Source organism: Schistocerca serialis, chromosome 1 (assembly GCF_023864345.2).
Source record: "Schistocerca serialis cubense isolate TAMUIC-IGC-003099 chromosome 1, iqSchSeri2.2, whole genome shotgun sequence".
NCBI lineage: Eukaryota > Metazoa > Arthropoda > Insecta > Orthoptera > Acrididae > Schistocerca > Schistocerca serialis.
Window position 1 is genome coordinate 783,562,688 of NC_064638.1, and position 20,052 is coordinate 783,582,739.

The following is a 20,052-nucleotide window of genomic DNA, read 5'->3' on the forward strand; positions in this document are numbered from 1 at the left end:
TTACTGCCTATGTTCTTGCATATTCCTTGAAAAGACAATTATGTCGTCATGATAATACCAGACGTTGATTCAGTTTTAATTCTTTCAGCACTCTGTTCAGTAACCAATGGAGTGTTACCAGTGCATTCTTTAACCCAAAAGGCAGCCTACTATACTGATGGTGTCTCCAGGGTGCTGAAAACACCATTTCTGGTCTATCCTCTGGGACAACTTGTAAATGATGGTATCTATTCCTGAAGTCCATTGTCAAGAAGTATTGACTTTGCCCTAGGTTACTTGTTGTCTCTGTGACCTTCAGAACTGGGTACACATCTATCTTAGTCTAACTGTTGAAATGGTGGTAACTGCACCATCCACAGACTTCTTGAGCACACAATCACAATCCTCCCCCAAGAGCTATTACTCTATTATCCCACCATCCAATTGTTGATTTATAAGTTCCTCCAAAACTGCTTATAGTGTGGTATTCCGTACGGTGTCCAAGACACTAGTGCTTCGTTCCCCATCAGAATCCGGAGTCCTGTGCTGTGCGGCTGGCGTAGCAGGCAATGGCCCTTGCAGAAAAGACAGAGCCTGAAACTCTAGCAACAGGTCCTTCATCTGTGTCTTTTCTGCGCCCTTTAAATGCTTCAACTACACACAAAATGGAGTCATGGCAGCATCGTGTGCCCTCTTATAGCCTATAATCTTTGGGCAGCAATCTTCCTCATCCAGAATTTCCAGTGTAGCAGACAATATTACCATAAATGAATTAACCTCCTTGGAGCTGGAATTACCTACACTGATGGGTACTATCTCACTTCTTCCCTCTCTTGTTAGATTTCCCTGCTAATAACTCTGAAGGGGTCACAGGGTGAGGGGTTGGCTGGCGGGCCCAGTGGAAACACACAACTGATAGTTAAGAATGACTTTCATTAATTCCAGTCCTTGACATAGTGAGGCATATATGCCTCTCTCTGTTTTCCCTGGCCAGCACTATTGTATGGGCTGCAGAAGGCACCAACAAGGAATGCCATTTACCACTGGCACAACAAATTTGTTACGATGACTTGCTTGTGGCCAGCAAAGAGAAGTGGACGTCCCAGTATGAGTGAAGTGAATGTGGAGTGTGTATGAGAGACATTCATAAGAGGTCCAAAGAAATCGGAGCATTGTGCATCCTGTGAACTCAAAATGGCTCCAATGACAGAGTGGAAAGTCCTGCGACAGAAGCTGTCTATGAAACCATTCAAATTGGAGCTAGTGCAGAAGCTCAATGATGATGACAAAGACAAGCGTTTTGAGTTTTGTTCACTGTTGCAAGAACTGAATGAGGATGGGGATGGCATTGTTGATCGCATAATTTTTAGCAACGAAGCCACTTTTCACCCTAATGGGAAAGTGAACAGGAATGACTGTCGAATCTGGGGTACAAAGCATCCACACGAATGCACTGAATCTGAGCATGATTCCCCAAAGGTAAATATTTTTTGTGCCTTGTCATGTAAAAAACTGTACAGGCCATCCTTCTTCATTGAGAGCACTGTCACTGGACATTCCTACTTGCACATGTTGCAGCAATGGCTGATGCCTCAAATGCAATTGGACACTCTGTTCATCTTTCAGCAGGATGGGGCTCCACCCCATTTTCATCGTGAAGTTTGTGGGTACCTGAACATGGGAGCTGCTGCATTGCCGCATTGATGGATCGGCCCTGCTACAGAAGGGGACAGCTGTTTTATGAAATGGCCTTCCCCATCACCAGATCTCATTTCGTGTGACTTTTTTTCTGTGAGGACACATTAAAGAGCTGGTGTATGTACCGACTCTACCACGATGTGTGTGTGAAAAAAAAGGAGAGGAGAAGAAAAGAAAAGAAAAAACTTTCCGAGTTTCTCTTCAGAATGCAATATGTATGATGTTTGTACAATGTTAGTTGTTGTGTACTGGATTAGCTTAGAAAATACATCATATGAGAACTATTATTAAAAATTATTTAGAAGGGCAAAAGAAAATAACAAACAGAAGACTGGCATACAAGTCAACCCTTACATGAAGACACACCATAGAGGATGAAATGATATAATTTTAAGAATGTAAATCCTGAGTTCAAGGAACGTGATGTGTTAGTGACATCACATCATCACAGTTCTAATTTACAAAAAGGAGCTATAAAGTTTTCCATAAATAGAATGATCTGTACAAAGGTATAGATTTTCTGTATCCTAAAGCTTTTTTTAAATTGATCCTGAATCTGGAAGAGTAAGGTGATTGTATAATATTGCCTCAGTCAAAAAGGATTATACCTCCTGGAGATAAAGATTAATATCATGAATATGCAATCTACAAATGTAGAAGGAACAGGCTGTACTGTTGTTTGACATCAATAATTTACTCTCTTGCAGTTGGAATTTAGGAATACACAGTTATATAAAGATATGAAGTCTCATAATGAGTACTTATTTCCACCAAACATAAATTTCTCTAACAAGAAATAGCCTGTATATAAAAATAAACATTAAAAAAACTTGAGTAGATTCATAATTGTATAGTATATGTACTATAATTGCATCATAAAAAACAGTGAGGAGAGAAGAAGCTAAACAACTATTAACACTGAACAAACTAATAAAATAGTAATGTCCTGCCAACAATACCATTACAAGAAAAGAAAACATAGTAGTACAGGGTGTGGCAGCGTCCATAGTAGGATATTAAAAACACACCGTCAAGCAGTAACTGTAATTTATTTATTACCTCTTATGTCAATTACTAGTTGAAGGTATGCCATTTACTAATGTGTAAGTCATTGTCCATTGTGCGGATTACTTTTGGACTATGACAGCTGTCAAATGATGCCCCCTCTGCACAACACATTCATCTAGGCGGTGTTGGAGGTTTTCCGTAACTCGGCGTAATGTATTCCCTGGGACATTGTGGATGACAGTTCTGATATGATCCTTCAACTCAGGAATGGTGGCACAACGTGTTCAGAACACTTCTTGCTTTAGGTAGCCCCAAAGGAAAAAGTCTGCACATGAAAGGTCAGGTAAATGAGGCTGCCACGAAATGTCACAAAACGGGAAATTACTCTACCAGGAAATGACTGCCACAAGAAATCGATGCAAATTCTGGCCACCATTCGTGATTTGAAGGATCACATCAGAACTGCCATCGGCAATGTCCCAGGAATACGTTACGCCGAGTTATGTAAAGCTTCCAACGCCGCCTAGATGCCTAGAGTGCTTAGAAAATGTAGTCCATCAACAAAGGAGGTGGCTTACAAAACACTCGTTCGACCTATACTTGAGTATTGCTCATCAGTGTGGGATCGGTACCAGATCGGTTTGATGGAGGAGATAGAGAAGATCCAAAGAAGAGCGGCACATTTCATCACAGGGTTATTTGGTAACCGTGATAGCGTTACGGAGATGTTTAATAAACTCAAGTGGCAGACTCTGCAAGAGAGGCGCTCTGCATCGTGGTGTAGCTTGCTCGCCAGGTTTCGAGAGGGTGCGTTTCTGGATGAGGTATCGAATATATTGCTTCCCCCTACTTATACCTCCCGAGGAGATCACGAATGTAAAATTAGAGAGATTAGAGCGCGCACGGAGGCTTTCAGACAGTCGTTCTTCCCGCAAACCATACGCGACTGGAACAGGAAAGGGAGGTAATGACAGTGGCACGTAAAGTGCCCTCCGCCACACACCGTTGGGTGGCTTGCGGAGTATAAATGTAGATGTAGATGTAGATGTAGACGAATGTGTTGTGCAGAGGGGGCATCATTTGACACGAGTCATGAGTATAGGTTTAAGCATCAGGAAGTTGTTTCTGAAAGTATTTGTGTGGAGTGTAGCCATGTATGGAAGTGAAACATGGACAATAAATAGTTTGGACAAGAAGAGAATAGAAGGTTTCAAAATGGGGTGCTACAGAAGAATGCTGAAGATTATATGGATAGATCACATAACTAATGAGGAGGTATTGAACAGAATTGGGGAGAAGAGGAGTTTGTGGCTCAACTTGACAAAAAGAAGGGACTGGTTGGTAGAACATGTTCTAAGGCATCAAGGGATCACCAATTTAGTATTGGAAGGCAGCGTGGAGGGTAAAAATCGTAGAGGTAGACCAAGAGATGAATACACTAAGCAGATTCAAAAGGATTTAGGTTGCAGTAGGTACTGGGAGATGAAGAAGCTTGCACAGGATAGAGTAGCATGGAGAGCTGAATCAAACCAGTCTCAGGACTGAAGACCACAACAACAACAACAACAACATATTCAAAAAGTAATCCACGCAATGGACAATGACTTACACATTAGCAAATGGCATACCTTTAACTATTAATTGACATGGGAGGTAATAAATAAATTATTGTTACTGCCCGATGGTGTGTTTTAGTATCCTACTATGAACACTGCCGTACCCCGTGTATATGGTAAGGAAAGTTCTGACTGAATGTAAATACTTTAGGGGTAAACTAGATGGCTCATTAAATAATAGAAGTGTTGAGTTGGTTACAGACAAACAAGAAAGAATGAAAACTTGCCAGCTTTCAAAGGTCCATTCTTTTTTGTGTGTCTTTCCATGATTTAACACTTCTACGGGGGATATCCACAAAGTACATTACGTTTTGGAGTTAAAAATAAATAAAGTATTGGAATTTTTTTTTATTATATACAGATGAAAGCCACACTTAAATACTACTTTTCTACATAGTTGCCATTTAAATTAAGGCACTTATCATAGCGATGGACGAGCTTGGAAATTCCTTCATCATAAAATTCGGCCGCCTGCGCCTTCAACCATGTGGTTACCTCTTCTTGAAGCTGTGCGTCGTCATCAAAACGCTGCATAGCCAACCACTTCTTCATTGCTGGGAATAAGTGGAAGTCGCTTGGTGCCAGGTCGGGACTGTACGGCGGACGAGGAAACAACTCCCATTTAAAAGTTTCGAGAACTTCACGAGTGGCATTTGCCGTGTGTCCCGGGCGTTGTCATGAATCAGCAAGATCTTTGAGCCCAACTTTCCCCTGCGCTTGTTTTGTATTGCTCTTCTGAGGTTGTCCAGAGTTTGGCAATACCTTTGAGAGTTTATTGTAGTGCCTCTTTCCAGGAAATCCACAAAAAATCACACCTTTTCTGTGCCAAAAGAGGTAACCACGTGGTTGAAGGTGCAGGCGGCCAAATTTTACGACGAAGGAATTTCCAAGCTCGTCCATCGCTATGATCAGTGCCTTAATTTAAATGGCAACTATGTAGAAAAGTAGTATTGAAGTGTGGCTTTCATCTGTATATAATAAAAAAAAATTCCAATACTTTATTTATTTTTAATTCCAAAACGTAATGTACTTTGTGGATAGCCCTCGTATTTGGTGAGTAGTCTCCTTTACTCCTAAAATATAATAGTATCTATAGAGAGGGATCTATTTTTGTAATATGTGTCAAAATATGAAGATAGGTAAGGCAACAGAACAGTTTGATAATGTAACACTTCGGATGCAAGAATAAGCTGAGGGTTGAGTAAAAGGTAAATGGGTGATACAGCTTGTTGACCAAATAACAGTGGATTGTATGGAGTATACAAAAGTATGGAAAAAAGTATACTCATGCATAGCGATAGTATAAAAAAGTTTGCGTGTAATGGAAAGGAGGGGACGTCAATTTTTATGTACATATTAAGTGAGAATACGCTAAACTAATAGTAGATGAACACAAGATAGGAGGACCTCCACTTCCTTGAATGTGATTTGGAGAAGGTAGATGGAAAAGATACCACCTCTGCTTTAAAACAAAAAGTGTGAGAGTTGGTATGTAGAGAACTTTTGTTATGTTTTGCAGGAGAAAGTGGCGCAAGGAAACTTGGCCTTAAAATGGTGGTAGTGAGCAATGATAATTACATGTCTGGTAGGTGTTCCCATCAGGTTTTAAGGTTTAAGATTAGTTGATACACTGTTTCATTGGTTTCAAAAACATCTTCAGAATGTAATTTGAGTTAAATAATGAAAAGATCTTCTGTCTCTGTGTGAGAGTATGTGGTGTTTTGCACAACTCTTCTGTGGGTGAAGCAAAACATTTGTACCTCTTCACTATCAGACAGACAATATTTTATAGCACAAAATATCACAAAAAATTCTGTGTTGTTGTACATTTTTCCAGAAAAGATTGTTGTCCGTCTTATTTTTCATGTAAGTGGGGACTGACATGAGGGTATCACAATGTTGAAGCCACAACAATATGAAAATACCTACTCTGATGAGGTTATATAATGTCAATGAATGAGGCAACTACCCTAGAAGAGCATTGACCTTCCCAGAAGAAATATTAAGAGAACAATGTAATCAAATTTTGTGAAATAAAGGTGTCACCCTACCGTGTATCGTTTGTACATACAATGAAAAGTATATGTTATAGACAGTAAAACATGAATAAAGCTTTCATTTAAACAAGTTGTATTTAGAATGGACATAACCAAGGTGAAGAGGAATTATCGCATGGAAGGTGCACACATCAATGATGAGATCCAGCATGATTCAAATAAGATACATAAAGCAAGCATGATGACATCGCCAAATATACAGATACAGTCAAACCAAATAAAAAAATTCTACAGTCTGAAGGACACTGAACTGTGATTGAAATGGAACTATCAACACAACTAGATTCAGCATACAAATCTGTTGGCTTCAGCAACTGACAACCAAGATTTTTTCCTTCAACCTAATTGAAACATGCGCTATGCTCCACATCTATCAACAACAAACATGTCAACAAAAGGTAAATAGAGACACTGGATGAATGGAATTCATGTTTTCTGGCATACAAAAGTCCAAATAAAGAGCATGCAAAACATAAGCAGTTTTTTTTCTGGTATGTAGATGACATCTGATTATGGGGTGCTGCGTGTGAAGGAAGTGTCACCCACACAACATTCAGAAAACTGAACCTTGCACTAGACAGTGAGTGGCTACCTAAAATCATTCCATTGTTTATATAGGGTGGTCAGAAACACTCTGACAAGCTTCTAAGGGTGCTGGAGGGTAAGTTGTGCTAAGAAATAAATGATAAGAAAAAAATTTGATACATTGTGCCATTTCAGAGTTAATTAGTACTGAAGTTCGCCAATCAGGCCATCACGTGCGCAAATTCAAGTGGCCTGCTATAGTTGGTGCCACCAAATGTGTTCTTTGTTTAGTGTCCTAAAATCAACCAAGAGAGCGACACAAAAATTGGACTGTGATGGTAGTGAGGATCGATCCTGAGCCAAAGTGTGAGTAGTCTTGTGCGCTATCATCTACTCTATGAATTTGTGTGTGCAATGGCCTGATTGGCTAACTACAATGCTAATTAGCTCGGAAATAGTGCACCATATCAATTTTTTTTTTCTAAACAATTATTTCTCAACGTAACCTACCCGTCAACACCTTTACAAGTTTCTCAGACTGTTTCTGGATGCCCTGTATATCTCCCAAGATTTTCCAGTATTCATTAAGGATATTTCTGGTTATCACTTTTTATAATAATGATAATAGACTTTTAAATACTCTACCTTGCATTCCTCCTTGATGTGCATTGTGAATTCAGCGTGGATCTTACTTAGTCTGTCAGGCAGTCTTCCTGAATTAGTGTCAATAAGATCCTGTAAACTGTATGTGTCCACATTATCAATGAAATGATTGTAATCCTTCAGTTGCCACAACAGTCGCTGTTCAGTTGCGTCTTTGCAAGAAATGAAGTACTTCTTCATAATCATTATGTCCTCCCTCATTTTCTGCAACAAAAATTTTAAAAAGTTTTAAATGTAGCTAGTATCAAGCTATGACAAACTTCATAGTGTCAAGCAGTGTTTGTGTACACATATAAAAATACTTAGAACATGGGTAAAACTGGCTGCAAACAAAGGCTATGGCATTGCCTTAAGCAGTGTTGTATCACCTCAGTCACGTAACTGTGTGTCATAGACCGAGGCAAATTTTCAATCTGCCATCTTTTCACTGTTCTACTTTTCCAAATACATGCTGTGTGTTACCCGTCTCTTTCAACCTCACATTCTAAGCATTTCATGTTTTTTTTTCCTTTCCCATTTATTTTATATGTTTACATGCTGCATGATGCTAGTACTGTTACGTGATGGGAAATCTTTCTGCAAAACTGTACAATGAAAATAGGACTGTTTACCTATAGATTCTGACAGAATTTCATTGGGACAGGTATTTACATGGGAATTGCGATGGCTTTCTGACCAAATGTTTTGTTTTATTAACAACAGTTTATAACACCAGAGTACACACATAAATGAACAAGACAAACACTTGCACTCGATACTGAAATTAGTTAACTTCAAGTGACACACACACACACACACACACACACACACACACACACACACACACAAACAAACAAACCTCCCACAGTTATATATAATAAAAGCTTCAAAGGGGGGAGGGAGTGCTAAGAACATACAAATTTGCTTAACATAAGATAAATGTGTACATATCATTCATATGAAATAGGGCTTCAGCCTACACAGACTAACTTTATAAGGGCCACAGGAAAGAAAAAAAAACTGCACAACAATGCTACCTTACTGGAAAATACAATTACACACATCTACAACCAACACATTCACCATACAGTGGACAGATATCACACAAACAATGCAATCTACAAGCCACAACAAGCTAACATGTAATTACCAACTGGTGATAAGATTAGAAAACTCATATTTCTATGAGACAATTACACACACACCACAGTCTCATACCATTTCAGTGCATTACAAATACAATACAATCAGAGCACACGACACCCTTGCTATTCCTTTTCAAGTGCCATTGAAGCACTGCTCTACCAATATAGGCAGAACATGGTCCCACTGTGTTCTGACAATTCAAATTCTTCTTGCACACTAATGCCAGGACATAAGCAGTTGCAGGTACACTCGATTGCACAAATCACTCTTACTCTGCTCATCATAACAAAAACTCACTTCTACAATTTCTCTCTGGCTCCCAGCTGCTATATTTTCTGGATATAAGGTGCAAACACCGTCTGCTGCCCCAGCAAATGATGTGTGCATGACAGCTGACCACAATCCGTGATGACTGCTGCAGTACCACTGCTCTGCTACCTCCACCAGCCTCTCCGGCTCCATGCCACTTTACTGCTTCTCTAAGGTATGTCTTATTTTGCTAATGTAAGTCCACCCCACTCACTGCAGCACCCTTGGGTGATGACTGTACCAAAGCCCTTTACCAGCCATGCTGTTAAAGAGAAGCACAGCCAACATGCCATTTCAGGCCCAGCGTTGAATCCAAGGTTAGTACACTGCTCCCGCAGCAACATCCGGCACTGGATCAAGTTGATGTGGCCACTTCTACTGCATAATGCAGGCACAGATAGCCCGCAGCCAACCTACAGCTGACTGCCCAGGCTCTGTTGCTTGGTTACTGTCTCAAAGAGTTAACAACTATGGAATCTAAGAGCTGCCAGAACACCCTTCTTGGCCTGTATCGTACACAGAGTCTCATCCGTTGCTGCTGCCCACGGGACCCTGCGCTGGTTTCAGGAAGTTCCTGCTTTTGCATCATAACACCAAACTGTCAATCACTGTGACACTCAACGTGGCGCTGCCTCAACCTACATGCAGATACCAACACCCACTCGTGAAACTTAAGTGCGTGAACCACGCTGGCACGACCAGCTGGGCAAGCACGTTCAAACATGCTGTGAAATTTCAATTTCAATGCACAAGACACAAATGAGAAGATGTGAATGTTACCATTTATGACTGTTTTTGTTCCGGACTTCAGCTATGGCATCAGTAGTGAAGGTAATGTGTATCTGCAGACTGAGAAAACAGTGACTTATCTACTGTGTGTCCTGGATAGCCAACTTTCAAGCAGACACATAGCGAGACTATTTCAGTGATACTTAATAGTCAGATTCTTCTCGATGTCTTTACTGCAGATTAGAATAGTTGCCATTTACATCAAATAAAACACCACATTCCCATAAGGTAATGTTTCCTATTAACTTATTTTTTCACATCTAATTTTCCCTTGAAGAGGAAAATAAAAATTAACCTCAAAGAGTGGTGCGAAATTAGTAATTTTTACCACATGTTTTTAATAGAAATCTATGTGTATTTGCTTAAATTCTTATAGTGAAATATCAACTCCGTGGCTTAAGAGATCAAGAGATAATCAGTGGGCTTAATTTAAACTTACTTGTTCTTTGTACTGTAATACATTGCACCAGCTAAAATGCAGCCCCTGTTCTTGAACATAGAATGAGTTGGTTGACATTCATAAGCAGATGGAAATTGCCCTAAATACTGTCAAGTGACTGGTAGCTGCTGTGAATCAGTGTGTTTGGAGAGCTCTTGAGAGTCATGTACCTGTGGTACCAGTTAACAAAGGTGCTTTCCGCTCCTATAGATCCTGTCTCCCCTGCAGGAAGTATGTAATCTGTCATTACTTGCCCACTTTACTGCAAGTGGTGTTTCAACAATACAGCTAGGCGTCCTGTAGAGGATGAATGGTGACCAGGGAGGACTCAGGGTGTTGTACCGATCCCCCTAACCAACAAGCTAGGGATGCTGTCTTTCAATGGAACTGAAACTGAGCCAATGGGACTCACTTCACCTGTTTTAAGGACACCTGTTTTGTCTGGCATCAAGAGAAGGCAAACACAAAAGAGTAGGGTCTATTAATCACTGACAGTTCAAACGTATGGCGAATGATGGCACCTGTTAGGGAAATGGCAGCAAGGGTTAGAGAGGCTGAACGAAATGTGTTTTGCTGTCAAGAGAGTAATTCATGAAGCTTTCAATGAATACCATAGCAGACTACTGGCAAATGATCTTTCACAAAACCCAAAGAAATTTTGGCCGTATGTAAAGGCTGTTAACAGCACCAAAGTTTATGTCCAGTCACTAGCAAATGAGACAGGAACTGACACTGAGGGTAGCAAAGGAAAAGCTGAAATGCTTAACTTTGTTTTCGAATTTTCCTTTGCAAAGGAAAACCTTTAATAATTGCCCCAATTTAATCCTTGTACCACTGAAAAGATGCTTGAAATAAGTATTAGTTTCAGGATGCTGAGAAATAGCTGAAATCTTTAAAACTGAATAAATCTTGAGGGCCCAATGGAATCTCTAACAGATTCTATACTGAATTTGGGGGCAAGTTAGAAAAGTGGCTAACTGTAATCTATCATGGATCCCTCAAACAAAAAACTGTGCCAAGTTCAAGGAAAAAGGCAAAGGTCACACCTGTTTACAGGAAGGGTACTAGAAGTGATCCACAAAATTACCATCCAATATCCACGACATTGATTTGTTGTCGAATCTTAGAGCATATTTGAGCTCAACCATAATGAAGTATCTCAAACAGAATGACCTCCTCCATGACAACCAGCATGGATTCTGAAAATATTGATCTTCTGAAGCCCAACTCACACTTTTCTCACATAAAATACTGAAAAAATCAGATCAAGACAGTATTTCTCGAGTTCAAAAAGCATTTGACACAGTACCACACCTACACTTATTGTAAAAAGTATGATAATATGGGGTATCAAGTGAAATTTACGACTGGATTGAGGAATTTTTGGTAGCAAGGATGCAGCATGTTATCTCGCATGGAAAGTCATCGTCAGATGCAAAAGTAACTTGGGGTGTGCCCCAGAGAAGTGTGTTGGGACCCTTGCTGCTCATGCTGTATATTAATGACCTTGCAGGCAATATTAACAGCAACGTTTTGGGTTTTTGCAGATGATGCAGTTACCTATAGTGAAGTTCTGTCCTAAAGAAGTTGAGTAATTATTCAGTAAGATCTTGATAAGATTTCAAAGTGGTGCAAAGATCGGCAACTTACTTTAAATGTTCAAAAATGTAAAACTGTGCATTTCACATAACGGGAAAAAAAACGTAGTATCCTATGGCTATCATATCAATGAGTCACTGCTGGAATTAGCCAATTCATACAAATACCTGGGTGTAACACTTTGTAGGGATATGAAATGAAATGATCATGTCATCTCAGTTATGGGTAAAGCAGGTGGTAGACTTTGGTTTATTGGTAGAATACTGGGGAAGTGCGATCAGTCTATAAAGGAGACTGCTTACAAATCACTTGTGTGACCGTTCTAGAATATGGCTCAAGTGTGTGGGACCTGCACCAAGTAGGACTAACACGGGATATTGAACGAAGACAGAGAAGGGCAGCACTAATGGTCACAGGTTTGTTTGACCTGTGAGGGAGTGCCACAGGGATACTGAAGAAACTGAACTGGCAGACTCTTTAACATAGACGTAAACTATCCTGAAAAAATCTAACAAATTTTCAAGAACTGGCTTTAAATGATGACTCTAGGAATATACTACACCCCCTACATATCACTCAAATAGGGATTGTGATGATAGGATTAGAATACTTACAGCACGCACACAGGCATTCAAAGAATCATTCTTCTTGTGCTCGATAAATAAATAGAATGTAAAGAAACCCTAATAATAGATACAAGGGGACATACTCTCTGCCATGCACTTTATGGTGGTTGGCGGAGTGTAGATGTAGAAGTAGAAGATAAGGCTCCATCCTTCTAAGGGGGACTCCATAAACACTATAACAGTTTAGTGTACCAAGTGGAATTTTGTGATCCATACAATCAAAGGCTTTTGAAAACTCTCTAAATATAACAACAGGCTAATTTTTCCTGTCTAGTTCAGGACTTCATTTGTAAGGTTTCCTGTGACTTTCTTGGTCAATGATCCTTTACAAACATCAGACTGGGAGGCAGTTAATAAGTCTTGTAGAATATTCTTGCCATGGGCCACTTAACTGGAAACATTTTAAAAGTAGGGGAAACTGATATATAATTAGAAGGTATTTAGTTATCTCCAGTTTCATATACACGATTAGTACAGTACATTAAGTCTGCAAGGAAATACGCCCTGTGTCATTGGCTGCTTTAAGAAACAGCTTATGGCTACCCTAGCAACTTTGCATAAGATTTTGAGACTCTCCTAAAAAACACCATCATAGTCACAAGAATTACCACTCTTTAGTAATCTAATGAATTTTTTAATCTCTTCAGAAGTTTTACATCTGAAACTAATATCTGTTGATGGTGTATGCAGTGAGTGTCAAAGTAAATATAACACATCTTTATTTGATTGTTCACTAGTACACGTGTTTGCTGCCACTGTAAGGAAGAAATCATTTAATTTGATGGCTCTTGATTTCTATTAGTCATTATTTCTGTCACAGCTATTTTCTCAGAATTCAGTTGCATTTGCATTGCAATTTTCTTTTTTTGTTCCATCATCTTTTTTTACCTATGACTGTTTTATGATTTGTTCTTAGTGTATTAGTTTCAACTATTCGATAGAAGACTGTAGGATTTTACAATCCTGTTGGCAACATAGTTTCAGCTTTTCACCACATCTTGTCCCCTGAATGAGGTAGTGTACACTCTTCTTGCTACAAGATACCTTAGTCCCAGGAGACATCCATATCTTGGTCCTACGTTGTTTAATTTTAGCATTCTTTGTTTTAGGGCATAACCAGATTCAAAGGTCTATAAGAACATGTTTAAGAAAGAGTTATATGTTTCATCTATACTTCTGCTTTACAGATATTTCCATAGCGTCCTTCTCATGACACCATGATCGAATCATTGTTTACGATTCAATAAAATGGGATTTTTCTTCTTTTTTCTTAGCCTAACTCATCATCACATTTTATTATTAACAACTGACCATGATGGTCAGACAAACCATTGACTATTGTTTTTACATCTAAATCACTGAAGGTAGTTGGGTCTGAAAGCAAACTGTCGATGGATATTGCTTGATATCCTTCAGCCCTTTGCAAGAACTTTACTTTGGGTAATTATTCAAAACTGCACACAAAAACTTTAGGTCTCCTTGATCAGAATTATTTGGCACAAAATCAACATTAAAGTCTCTACAAACAATGATTCATCAGTTAAATAAACAGAGCCTTACTAAAACTGCATCTGGCTGCTTTATAAAGGTTAAGATACCGACAGTACTACTACCTTTTGTGTTTCCTGATCCACTACTGTGACACAGCATTCAAAGAGCACTTCAACATAATAATCATTGACCTGACTAACATGACATATGCTGTTGTTGTGGTCTTCAGTCCAGAGACTGGTTTGATGCAGCTCTCCATGCTACTCTATCCTGTGCAAGCTTCTTCATCTCTCAGTACCTACTGCAGCCTACATCCTTCTGAATCTGTTTAGTGTACTCATCTCTTGGTCTCCCTCTATGATTTTTACCCTCCACGCTACCCTGCAATACTAAATTGGTGATCCCTTGATGCCTCATAATATGCCCTACCAACCGATCCCTTCTTCTAGTCAAGTTGTGCCACAAATTTCTCTTCTCTCCAATTCTATTCAATACCTCCTCATTAGTTATGTTATCTACCCATCTAATCTTCAGCATTCTTCTGTAGCACCACGTTTCGAAAGCTTCTATTCTCTTCTTGTCCAAACTATTTATCGTCCATGTTTCACTTCCATACATGGCTACACTCCATACAAATACTTTCAGAAACGACTTCCTGACACTTAAATCTGTACTCAATATTAACAAATTTCTCTTCTTCAGAAACGCTTTCCTTGCCATTGTCAGTCTATATTTTATATCCTCTCTGCTTCGACCATCATCAGTTATTTTGCTTCCCAAACAGCAAATCTCATTTACTACTTTAAGCTTTTCATTTCCTAATCTAATTCCTGCAGCATCACCCAACTTAATTCGACTACATTCCATTATTCTCATTTTGCTTTTGTTGATGTTCATATTATATCCTCCTTTCAAGACACTGTCCATTCTGTTCAGCTGCTCTTCCAAGTCCTTCGCTGTCTCTGACAGAATTACAATGTCATCGGTGAACCTCAAAGTTTTTATTTCTTCTCCATGGATCTTAATTCCTACTCCAAATTTTTCTTTTGTTTCCTTTACTGCTTGCTCAATATACAGATTGAATAACATCGGGGACAGGCTACAACCCTGTCTCACTCCCTTCCCAACCACTGATTCCCTTTCATACCCCTCGACTCTTATAACTGCCATCTGGTTTCTGTACAAATTGTAAATAGCCTTTCGCTCCCTGTATTTTACCCCTGCCACCTTCAGAATTTGAAAGAGAGTATTCCAGTCAACATTGTCAAAAGCTTTCTCTAAGTCTACAAATGCTAGAAACGTAGGTTTGCCTTTCCTTAATCTATTTTCTAAGATAAGTCGTAGGCTCAGTATTTCCTCACATATTCCAACATTTCTACGGAGTCCAAACTGATCATCCCCAAGGTCGGCTTCTACCAGTTTTTCCATTCGTCTGTAAAGAATTCATGTTAGTATTTTGCAGCAGTGGCTTATTAAACTGATAGTTCGGTAGTTTTCATATCTGTCAACACCTGATTTCTTTGGGATTGGAATTATTACATTCTTCTTGAAGTCTGAGGACATTTCGCCTGTCTCATACATCTTGCTCACCAAATCATAGAGTTTTGCTAGGCCTGGCTCTCCCAAGGCTGTCAGTAGTTCTAATGGAATGTTGTCTACTCCCAGGGCCTTGTTTCGACTCAGGTCTTTCAGTGCCCTGTCAAACTCTTCGCGCAGTATCATATCTCCTATTTCATTTTCATCTACACTCTCTTCCACTTCTATAATATTGTCCTCAAGAACATCGCCTTGTATAGATCCTCCATATACTCCTTCCACCTTTCTACTTTCCCTTCTTTGATTAGAACTGGGTTTCCATCTGAGCTCTTGATATTCATGCAAGAGGTTCTCTTTTCTGCAAAGGTCCCTTTAATTTTCCTGTAGGCAGTATCTGTCTTAACCCTAGTGATATGTGCCTCTACATCCTTACATTTGTCCTCTAGCCATCCCTGCTTAGCCATTTTGCACTTCCTGTCGATCTCATTTTCGAGACAATTGTATTCCTTTTTGCCTGCTTCATTTACTGCATTTTTATATTTTCTCCTTTTATCAATTAAATTGAATATCTCTTCTGTTACCCAAGGATTTCTATTAGCCCTCGTGTTTTTACCTACTTGATCATCTGCTACTTTCACTATTTCATCTCCCAAAGCAACCCATTCTTCTTCTAATGTATTTCTTTCCCCCATTCTTGTCAATCATTTCCTAATGCACTCCCTGAAGCTCTCTTCAACCTCTGGTTCTTTCAGTTTATCCAGGCCCCATCTCCTCAATTTCCCACTTTTTTGCAGTTTCTTCAGTTTTAATCTACAGTTCATTACCAATAGATTGTGGTCAGAGTCCACATCTGCCCCTGGAAATGTCTTACAATTTAAAATCTGGTTCCTTAATCTCTGTCTTACCATTATATAGTTTGACACCTTCCAGTATCTCCAACCTTCTGCCATGTATACAACCTTCTTTTATGATTCTTGAACCAAGTGTTAGCTATGATTAAGTTATGCTGTGTGCAAAATTCTACCAGGCAGCTTCCTCTTTCATTTCTTCCCCCAAATCCATATTCCCCTACTACATTTCCTTCTCTCTCTTTTCCTACTATCGAATTCCAGTCACCCATGACTATTAAATTTTTGTCTCCTTTCACTATCTGAATAATTTCTTTTATCTCATCATACATTTCATCAATCTCCTCATCATCTGCGGAGCTAGTTGCCATATAAACTTGTACTACTGTGGTAGGCGTGGGCTTCGTATCTATCTTGGCCACAATAATGTGTTCACTATGCTGTTTGTAGTAGCTTACCCGCATTCCTATTTTTTTATTCATTGTTAAACATACTTCTGTGCATTACTCCTATTTGATTTTGTATTTATAACCCTGTATTCACCTGACCAGAAGTTTTGTTCCTCCTGCCACCAAACTTCACTAACTCCCACCATATCTAACTTTAATCTATCCATTCCCCTTTTTAAATTTTCTAACCTACCTGCCCGATTAAGGGATCTGACATCCCAAGTTCCGATCAGTAAAATGCCAGTTTTCTTTTTCCTTATAACAATGCCCTCCTGAGTAGTCGAAATGGGGGACTATTTTACCTCCGAAATATTTTACCCAAGAGGACGCCATTATCATTTAACCATTAAGTAAAGCTGCATGCCCTCGGGAAAAATTACGGCTGTAGTTTCCCCTTTCTTTCAGCCATTCGCAGTACCAGCACAGCAAGGCCATTTTGGTTAGTGTTACAAGGCCAGATCAGTCAATCATTCAGACTGTTGCCCCTGCAACTACTGAAAAGGCTGCTGCCCCTCTTCAGGAACCACACTTGTCTGTCCTCTCAACAGATACCCCCTCTCCATTGTGGTTGCACCTATGGTACGGCTATCTGTATCGCTGAGGCATGCAAGCCTCCCCACCAACAGCAAGGTCCATGGTTCATGGCGGGGGGGAGGGGGGGGGGGGGGGAATGACTACAATTTTTTGTAGATATAACTTCTTCTTTCCTCTTCCTACAGACGTATGACAAAAACTTGTATTGAAGACACATCTGTTCGTATTCAGTGTGGTGCTCTGAGAAGCACAATATATCTTCTGGCATTTCATCTGCCCTCTTATTTTCAGGTATAGACACTGGAAGTTCATTCTTTTCTTTAAGAGGCTTCTTGTGTTTCAAAGGAAGATGAGTGATCATTCTGATCAACTGCCTTTCCAAGTGCCAGTGTTTTATTTCACTAGTAGTTATTTGATATGAAGCTATATTTATTCAGTCCTATCTGCTCAAAAGAGGCCTAGGAAACACAACTGGAAATCAACGTGGGATAGGATGCATACTGCTTTGTCAGACTGGGTACTTCTCGCAATGAGCCATGTGAGCAGCCTATTCCCAGAAGCATCCAAAATGCAAATCATGTTGCATATGATGCATACAAAGAAGAGACAATGCATTAATCATACCAATGTGTCAATATCAATATTTAATTTCTATTTAACTTCTTTACAGTGTTGATTCAATTAGAGAAGCAGAAAATACAGAATTTCTGAAAAAGACTGTAGAAATTAAGATCTTATGAAAGGCATAGTCACAATCTCTTGCAGAAAATGAATATTACATTTATGATTACAATATTGTCCACAGTCTCCACCAGTGACACACTGAAATTGTTAGTAAACTTTCTCAGGATAGTTTACATCCACCTTCCAGAGTTTTCCAGTTCAGTTCCTTCAATATCACTGTGACAATCACCCATGGATCAAACAAACCTGTGACCATTCGTGCTGCCCTTCTCTGTATATGTTCACCAGCCCACATTAAGTCTATTTGACATGAGTCCCACACACTTGAGCGATCTCTAGAAAAAGTGATTTGTAAGCAATCTCCTCCATAGACTGATTGCATTTCCCCAGTATTCTACCAACGAACTGAAGTCTACCACCTGCTTTACCCACGACTGAGCCTATGTGGCCATTCCATTTCTTATCCCTACAAAGTGTGACCTCCTTGGAGACGTGAGTAGTGAAAAAGATGGAATAGAGGAAATCCTGTGATATTAAAGCGAAGGATTTTGTTTTAGTTAAAAGCTACAAGTGCTTGGAGCAAATAACTGACCAAGAAATTCTTTTGTAATTGTTAACCTGACACACCTATAGGTAGCATTGATGGCACATTTGACCACAGAAAAAGCCAAATTGTCTAAAGATGTTCACAATGGAACAGAGTTTCAATTAACTCTGGGCTACAAGGATTTACTCAGGAACCCTTGAATGTTAAGGGGGTACAGTGGAACTTGGGAACAGGTATTGGAAGGATTGTTTTAGCAGGGTGAACTCTGAAAGGAGCAAGTGCTGAGACCAAGAATCAAGTCATTGAACTCTTAAGCCCTGGTTGGGCAGGGGGTGGTTCAGGTAAATAAACTCAGCCTTAGCACAGGCACACAAGTGCTACAGATAAGGTGTCAAGGACCTCCGGCATGTAATATGTTGGAACAATTTATCTGAACTTGATCGTTGAAGGTGTCCCAACTGGTTTCTGAGGGGTTCCAAAGGGCTACTGAAGATCCTTTACTTTAAGTCACCTCCGTGTATATGGCTCGTAGTCAGTTAATTGATAATTTTAGGAGGTGGGAGCCAGTAGCAGCTCACCCCCTTGACTCATAGAGTTGGAACATAATGCATCTTTGCATAGGAAAGAAATGAGACAAATATTTATCCTTAGTAGCACTAATGAAATAGGTACGATTGGAGTTATAATCGGTTTTTTTTTTTTTTTTTGGGGGGGGGGGGGGGGGGAGCTAAAGAAGGAAGAACTCCCATAATCCCTCCTGTATGATTAACAAACATCACTCCTTCAGGGTGTGGGCACAAGTTCCTTCTGCACTGTTGTTCTGAAATGGGATGTGAGATAATTTACCTATCTCTGTAGCTGTCTTCTTTCACTCTTTTGTTTCGACTTGCATGACCTGTAGCATCCTTTCTTTCCTGGCAGTAAAACAGTCTATCAACTTTCCTGGCAATAAAACAGTCTATCAACCTTCTTATCATCTTCATTTGTGTGCAACAATAATTCTTCTCAGTTTGCATTAATCGCAGGATCCCTGAATTATCGTGATAGATAATGTTGTTCAGAGTCTTTCAATAGGGTCATTCTTGGACAGATGTTTCTGGAATAGTCAAAACTCCTGGAGAGGATATAATTGAAGGAGATATCAGAGTTATTCAAATTAATGGAACATGTCTTTAAAAAGATCAAAAACCTAAGAAATAACACTTAAAAATAAAGAAAATGAAGGTTTATTTTTTCTCGTCATGTTCTGCAAAAGACCAAAAGTTTCAGAGTTCTACAATATTCATTTAAAACAGAGCATCAGATACTGCATCAAAGAGATAGATATGTACTTTGGTGCCTAAAAAGAAAACAATAAAAGGTAAATCAAGTTGTTTGGTTTAAGAACCACAGTGGTAGGATACTTACCTGATTGAGAACATAAGCAAGTATTATAATAATTATATTTAAAAGATGTTAAAAGAACAATAAAAATATTTGCTTTCAAAAGTAGATGATAATGATATAATTGAAATGTAATTATTACAAGAC

General features: G+C 39.3%; 1 protein-coding gene across 2 annotated transcripts in view; it reads right to left on the reverse strand.

Annotated features, from left to right (window-relative positions):
• The window catches only part of LOC126483500 (differentially expressed in FDCP 8 homolog A), an 88,596-nt gene that overhangs the window by 29,951 nt on the left and 38,593 nt on the right, over positions 1 to 20,052 (reverse strand). For both annotated transcript variants that reach the window (XM_050106625.1, XM_050106626.1), the window contains one exon: positions 7,529 to 7,750. In XM_050106625.1, coding sequence (XP_049962582.1) covers positions 7,529 to 7,750 — 222 coding nt within the window. The remainder of the gene's footprint in view (positions 1 to 7,528; positions 7,751 to 20,052) is intronic.